Here is a 7,474-nt window from a genome sequence, read left to right as displayed (position 1 = left end):
AGATTTTAGCATCCAAGTAGTTAACATATGACCATTACAGCAAAGTAGTTACCTTATGGGCATTACAAGAGGCCTCGGCATTACAACCATCGCAAAATAATATGACTAGTCTCATACACCAAAAGGTACATCCATTAGGTTTAAACATCCAAGCACTTGCAAAGTCGCAACATGGCCATTAGAAACTACTATACACCATTCATTCTTGACGAGGTTGGTACCCTAGACCTAGAGTGAAGTAGGAAAACAATCTGCTGTCTTCATATCGTTGCATTCCTAAACTGACCAGCAGTACCACCTAGTGCATACTTGAGTTGATTGAGAAACCATGACCATGTAGCAGTATCTTCTGTTCCAACGACACCGAATGCGAGTGGATAAAAATTATTATTGCCATCTCGAGTTGTGGCGGCAAGCACTTGTGCTCCATTACCCAACTTAAGAAAACATCCATCAATCCCTGTACATAGTACAAAATATGGATAAATGCAATTGACAAAGGCGAGAAATATTAAACAATAGAGTAAAGAGGTGAGATATTTACCAATGAAAGGCCTGCATCCATTCGTAAACCCTTCGATTTGCGCATGCAGACAAAAGAAAAGACCATGAAACCTTGGGTTCTTTTCAGGTTTGTTGCTGATGTGGCCGGTTTTTATTGCCACGCGTGCACTTACAAGCGGGACCCATTTGTCTGTAATTATGTTAATGTGTTCAAACACCGGATTAGACCTATCTGCAATGTATTACACCAAAGATGGTGTTTTCCGCAACAAACCCGTATAGTAGGTGTTTTGTGCAACGCTAGCCCCAATAAATGGTGGTTTGTGCAATTCCCTCCACAGCTGCATAGAGCAGTGAGCGAGCATCCAAGGCCTTCGGCTTGTCTCTTCCTCCCTCTCACCGGTCACCCACCCCCTCTGTCCACAGGGTGCGTGCGACGCTGCAGTACAGGGAGGAGGAATAGCGAGCAAGAACAGCAGGAGCGAGCGGGCAGGCAGGCAGCCACAAAGCGCTGCTGCTGCTGCTGCCAGCCCCGCACAGCCTGGGCTCTGATAATTGATTGACGCAAACCCAGCTATCACCTCCCCTTTTTGTTTAATCTATAGCATATATAATCATCAAATCCCCACCCATCCCTACACTTATTTCTCGGTTCTTGGCACCTTCCTGTCTTTTCCAGATTTCATTGGATTCCATATAGGGCCTCCACCACATTCATTTGCTTTGATAGCTACCAGCTGTTCCTCTTCCTCCGTTCTCCAGATTTCTTGGCTCCCTGGGCTCCCTGTCTTGCCCGGAGATTGCAATCTTGCGGAGCTCTTCTTTGGTTTCTTGTTCCATGCTGGGAGCCATGGACGAGAGGATCCCGCCGCCCCCTTTCTTCCAGTACTCGCCGTCTGGCGTCCATTCTTCCCCTCACCACCACAACCCCATCAGGTCGTCTGCCTCCGAGAGGGAGAGGTCTGTGCCCCTCCTCCTCTTGTGAACTGCTGTGAAGTTTTCGTTTTTATCTTCGCGCCGATCCTGCTAGCTTGAAAAACTCGTCGTGGGCGTGAGATTTGACTCTGGTCGTGCGAGATTTGTGCCTAATCTGGACCATCCCGGTGTGATTTTGGTGACGGTCAAATGATGTCCCCACGCTGTAGTGATCTCCCAAGTTGAGGATTTGGGGATTGCCTGCTAATGGTAGATTTGTGCTTGCTATTACGAATAGATGAGCATGATGTCCTCGATTGGCCTCTGGTAGTGTGAAGTTCATTTGCAGGGTGCTCATTGTTGTGACTTTTGATTAGGTCGCTAATTATTGGTGCTATTCTTATTTTCTATTCTTAAGTAAATATGTGCCTGTGGTACTTGCAGCTGATCTTACTAATGAGATTATTTGCTTTGTAGGTATATAGCTGAGTTACTTGCCGAGAGGCAGAAGCTAGTTCCTTTCCTGCAAGTTCTTCCATTTTGTAACAGGCTTTTAAACCAAGGTCTATTCCCTTCTCTCTCTTTTTTCTTTTTTCTTTTAAACCAATAACCCCAGATTCTAGTTGCTATTAGAGTTTTACATTCATCCAGTTGGTATTCTTACCCATCCTCGCTTTTTGCCAAAAGAAATTGCTATTCTTCTTTGAACAATCATGTCCGTTCTTTTTATATGAAAAGCTGCTCATGAGGATTTCTTTTCAGAATGTGTTATCTTGTCTTGTTCCACTATACCGTTACTTTGAAATCCCAAATGATGGCATCCATGTAAATCACATAAATTGCCGCCAGAGATTGTATAACATGCAGAACTAACTCATTGACGAAACAAGAATACCAGACAGTCTAACACCCTTAAGTTCCTCAGTCATATCTTTCAGTTAACATGCTTACTTTTCACTTCTTTATTATAATTTAACCATTATATTACTTGAGTGGCGATTTCTAAATTCTAACATCCAGTTGTAGTTCCAGGTTATAGATATAAACATAGCATCGAAATTTTCTCCCTGATTTAAAGTGACACAAATAGAACTAACGGATTTCGTACTGGCTTGTTTTCTTCAATGCAGAAATTCTGCGGGCATCTTCTTTGCCACCTAACCCAAATTTTGTTGAACCTGAGAGATTCGATTATGGTAGCCCGTTAAGATTAGCTGGCCACCCTATGAACGGTCAACCAATGGATATGGAGGGATGGACTGGAATGCATGCAGAGGTTGTGCAAATTCATACAATCTTCTGATTATTGGTTTTACAAGTCCTAACTGCCTTAACATTCTATATAGCTGTTAGAGAAATGCTGGCATGATTATATCTACCTTCTCTGCTCTCTTTTTTTCCTTTTTCTAATATGGATATTTCAACTATGCAAATCTCTACCAGTGCTGCCAACTAGTTCATGTTATCCTTGAAGCTGTTTAGTAATTCGCAGGGACCAATGAACCAGTATAGGACCGAGTCTCAGTCAGCTGTCCAGCTCATTAACATGAAACGGAAAAAAGGAAAGCTATACGTTGTGATACTAATAGGAATGGTTTCAAAAGCACCAATCAAGTTACAGCCACTGTTACAGTACAGATGTTAATAGCTATGAATAATTCAAGAATGGCATGTTTTGGCTTTTTCCTTTTGAGAAAATGACAATGTTCTTGCTAGTTCAATGGTGATTTTCATCCAAGCCTTGGATCTCAAAATTATTCCTCCGAGATTAATGATTAGGATTTAGGAACCACTGGTTCTACCCATAAGGAGAACTAGATGATGGCATGATGCCCCGCACGTTGTTGCGGGAATGTTTTGCAATATTTCAATGAGGTTTTGGTTATATGGAACATGAATATTTGAAATGATAGTTTTTGAACGAATATAAGAATTAAATGTAAATAGCATAATAGAATGGAATTAAAAATTCCATGCATGCATGTTTGCATGTTGAGGTGGATTTTTATTATGCATGGTTGCATGTTGAGGTGGGCATTTTCCCATGCTCGTTGAATGGTGAGGTGGCATGCTTGCATGTTGAGAGAATGTCAGTGGGGACTAACTATTTAGATATAGAAGATAATATGTAAATGATAGAAGCTTGACACCAGGTAAACCTCATCCAGTCGTTCTTGTAACCGATCGTTCGACTAGTCAGCAATTTCATTCACCCATAAAAATCGTAATTTGACAATACAGTAAAGAATTAACCTGGGTTTTGTTAAGGAAGTGGTGTGGATATATGGACTCTGTTCATATCGTTTTCCTGATATTACAACTAAGAGACTTGTATAACTTGTTCTTATCATGTACTCCCTCCGTCCCATAATATAAGAGCATTTTTGACACTAGTGTAGTGTAAAAACGCTCTTATATTCTGGGACGGAGGGAGTAATAATTAATGTGCAACACTGGTCATCTTCAATGCCAAAATAGAAACACTTTCATATTATTTCTTTTCATTGATTATATTAAAATGCCTTTCTTCAGCATATGGGGATACACCATTCACCATCCATGGGCTGGAATGGTGGTCCTGGAGTTGTTGGCGGCCCTGTTGTGAAGAAACTTGTCAGGATGGATGTTCCAGCAGAAAAGTATCCAAATGTATGTACGACGTACTTTCACCTCAAGCTGTTTTGATAAACTATTAAACTTGATTACGAGATTTGCTAAATTCAAATCATCTACAATTTTTTGTTATGATTAGTTCAACTTTGTTGGTCGTTTGTTGGGGCCACGAGGAAACTCTCTGAAAAGAGTTGAAGCTACAACACAATGTAGAGTCTATATTCGTGGACGTGGTTCAGTGAAAGATACTGTGAAGGTAAATTAAACACAGATTAGAACCACCATTCCATTGTTGCTTACTCACACGCTTAGAATGTTCTAGCACCACCTTTTTCCTAGAGACGTTTTAGGACCGTGTTCTGTTACAGTACTTATTTTGCATGTTAAAATATAGATATAGTATGTATGGTTGTTATTTGTTAATTAAATTGGATATGAAAGTAAAACTGAAGGTTGATCCTGAATTCTTCTGATCGATGTAAAACTCCCATGTATTTTTTTGGCGGGCAAACTCTATGTTTTTAAAAGTACAATATGCCTTACACAGTAAAAGGCTGATAGATGTTGAGCTAGTAATGGGCGGCATTTGTATTGATTGAAGTAAAAGAACGGTTCCAGTTCTACTCAGTTATTTGTTATGTTATAGCATCGTAAGCTTCAAGCCATGTCTTGTTAACATGAAAATTCTACTAGTAATTTACCCACAGACAGTGCAGAAAGTCCAAACAAACCTTCTAGGTTCCATAGACTAAGTTTGCTCGCCAGTTGTATCTCACCCCTTTTAGTAGAGCTGTCAGTTAAAATGTGGTGTATTCATTATATTCATCTTACCTATATTCTCATGTTGTTGCCCGGATAGTATGGAGTGTTGATTGTTTTTCACAACTTATTTCAGTGCCATTCCTTTTGAAAACATGCATTCATGTTTTTTCAGTTGGCCCGTGCATAAACAAGACAACTACTAGTCACTAAAATCTAGTATATTTTTGTAAGCATGCTTAATAGAGTTAACTCTTGTGTTTAACAATTCCTCTCATCCAGTGACTACCAAAAATATTATTGGAGAGGTTCTGAAAAGCCGATTTTTTTTTATTGAATAGGAAAACAAGCTTAGAGATAAGCCTGGCTATGAGCACTTAAACGAACCACTGCATGTGCTTATCGAAGCTGAGTTCCCGGCGGATATTGTTGATGTGCGACTAAACCAGGCTGTGGTCATACTGGAAGATCTTCTCAAACCAGTAGTATGTCCCTCTCCATCTTATCTGTCCCAGTTCCCACTTTTCCATGACCTCATTTTTTCTTTGAATTAAGTCGGCATTACCTCTCCCGCTAACGGTATTACATATCACCAGGATGAATCCATGGATTACTTCAAGAAGCAACAGCTGAGAGAATTGGCAATACTGAATGGAACTCTAAGGGAGGAAAGCCCAAGCCCAGGCCCACATCTCAGTCCCAGTGTGTCACCCTTCAACTCCACCGGGATGAAACGCGCGAAAACGGGCCGCTAATCGATCGTGCTTCTGAACACTGATTTGCCTGAGGTGACCATGGTTTGAACAGATTGCGCGCAAACCTGTTCTACTGCTGTGAATGATTCCTGATGCATATGAGGGACCGGCCTTGAGGCTGGTCGCATCTGTGATACGAGCTGAGATATATCTTTGGATGAATGATCGCTATGGAAGAAATTCGTTCGGTCTGCTCTAGGAACCGGGGCCTGCTGTTTGGTCTTGTTGATTATTCTCTGTGTATCTATCTGACTCCCAAATATTAACGTTGTCGGTTCGGATTAGTTAACGTGATTGATCTGTGGTTCAAAGTAAAATAGTTGTGGACAATAATCAGGGTTTTTGTCAGTTGTAACATGTCCGAGGGGTTTGATGTTCTTGTGGACAGCCATGGTTGGTGCAAGTCTAAATAAGATTTGTTTTCCCAATGGCATTCCAATGTATGAACCGCAAGCAACATCATGAAGATCACTCAGGACATCTGGGCCTGGCTCACTGGTAACTCTCAGATTGGCAGTTTCTTGCGAGCCAGGCAGAGGCGAGCGCAAGCGAGCGGGCTCTTGCATGAGTGGAGATGGAAGGGATACGAGGTGTTTACCTGGTGTCTTCTTCAACCTCCAGTAAGCTTTGTTGGCCAGAATAAGCCGCGGAGACGGGTCGGGCGTGTCTAGCGCGTGTATGGGCACGAGTTGGGCTTGTCGGGCGCGTCGAGTCCGCGGCGTAGGTGTGCGTGCGTGTGGTGCACGGGGGTGGCCGTGTAGGTGGACACCGTATGTGGGTGTGTGCGTAGTCATGCAGTTAGCGATCTGGGCGGGGTGATCGCATCAGTTAGTTGCGGGCTCAGCCTGGCGAGCGGGAGCGGGGGTGCGTTGTGGGCGCGCTGAGGGGGCCGGACCAGGCGGGGTAGTGGGTAGATGTGTGCGGGTTGTTGCCCAGCGCTGGCCCGGGTATAAAATCGCCTTCGTGATCGTTGTAACGTGCGGTGGGGTCGAGTTTGTTGCTCGAGAAAGGCAGCGTTCGTGCGCTGGAATATCTCGTAGAGTCCACCGTGTGTTCCCTTTTATATTCTTCTTCTTTCTTGTTCTGTCGTTCGAGCGCAGAGAGACAGTAAGGTACAGAGAGAGGCTTGCTAGGGCAAAGTTAGGGTTTGGGGTAGACAACAACATTTGGTATTCAGAGCATCAGGTTCGCGGGAGATCATCGGAGATGTCGCTCATCCCGTATTCCGGCAGTTCGGGGAGCTCGCTGCCTGTGCCGGTGCCCGTGCTCACTGGTGAGAACTACACTACGTGGGCAATCAAGGTGGAGGCCGGCCTGGATGCTGCTGGGTTGTGGGAAGCGGTGGTGCCGGTGGATGATGCGACGGCGGCCGTGATCGCCAAGAAAGACAAGCCGGCGCGGGCGTACCTGCTTCGAGCGCTCGCCGACGACCTTCTGCTGCAGGTTACGTCCAAGAAGACGGCGACGGAAATCTGGGCTAGCTTGAAGGCGAGGTTCGTCGGGGCGGACCGAGTCTGGGCGGCGCGGCTGGGCACTCTCCGAGGGGAGTTTGAGATGTTGCGCATGGCGGAGGGCGACACGCTGGATGGATTTGCCGGCAAGCTCAGCGGCATGTCAGCGTGCTACGCGGGACTCGGGTCGATGCTAGACGACGCCGCGATGGTGAAGAAGCTCCTCGATTATGTGTCGGATCACTTGTACGAGGTGGTGGCCGGAATCGAGCAGTTTTGCGATGTCTTCACCATGCCGTTCGAGGACGCGCTCGGTCGTCTGAAGGCCTTCGACGAGCGGCTGCGACGGCGTGGACAGGCGGGCGGCGAGCGGGCGGGCGGTTAGCTCATGTACATGGTGGCGCAGTGGCGAGCACGGGAGCGGAAGAGCGGTGCTGCTCGGGACGACGACGAGGGCGGAGCGTGGCGTGGGCTATG

At 45.0% G+C, this 7,474-nt stretch overlaps 1 protein-coding gene across 1 annotated transcript; it reads left to right on the top strand.

The window, feature by feature from the left end:
• The first annotated feature begins 856 nt into the window (after positions 1-856).
• LOC119344463 (KH domain-containing protein At1g09660/At1g09670-like) lies at positions 857-5,974 on the top strand. Its single transcript, XM_037614885.1, has 7 exons — positions 857-1,464; positions 1,897-1,982; positions 2,550-2,695; positions 3,952-4,068; positions 4,172-4,288; positions 5,133-5,276; positions 5,388-5,974. The coding sequence occupies exons 1-7, from the start codon at positions 1,343-1,345 to the stop codon at positions 5,544-5,546; spliced, it is 891 nt and encodes a 296-aa protein (XP_037470782.1). The 5' UTR covers positions 857-1,342; the 3' UTR covers positions 5,547-5,974.
• Positions 5,975-7,474: the final 1,500 nt, after the last annotated feature.

Source organism: Triticum dicoccoides, chromosome 1B, assembly GCF_002162155.2.
Source record: "Triticum dicoccoides isolate Atlit2015 ecotype Zavitan chromosome 1B, WEW_v2.0, whole genome shotgun sequence".
NCBI classification, from domain to species: domain Eukaryota; kingdom Viridiplantae; phylum Streptophyta; class Magnoliopsida; order Poales; family Poaceae; genus Triticum; species Triticum dicoccoides.
Note: the sequence above shows the minus strand (reverse complement) of the source record. Positions and strands in the feature narration are given on the sequence as shown.

Bases quoted from the DNA above. Each gene is read 5' to 3' on its own strand.
- LOC119344463 (XM_037614885.1), top strand. From the start codon at position 1,343: ATGCTGGGAGCCATGGACGAGAGGATCCCGCCGCCCCCTTTCTTCCAG. The intron at 4,069-4,171 runs GTATGTACGACG...TGTTATGATTAG, and splicing joins CAGCAGAAAAGTATCCAAAT to TTCAACTTTGTTGGTCGTTT. The intron at 4,289-5,132 runs GTAAATTAAACA...TTTATTGAATAG, and splicing joins CAGTGAAAGATACTGTGAAG to GAAAACAAGCTTAGAGATAA.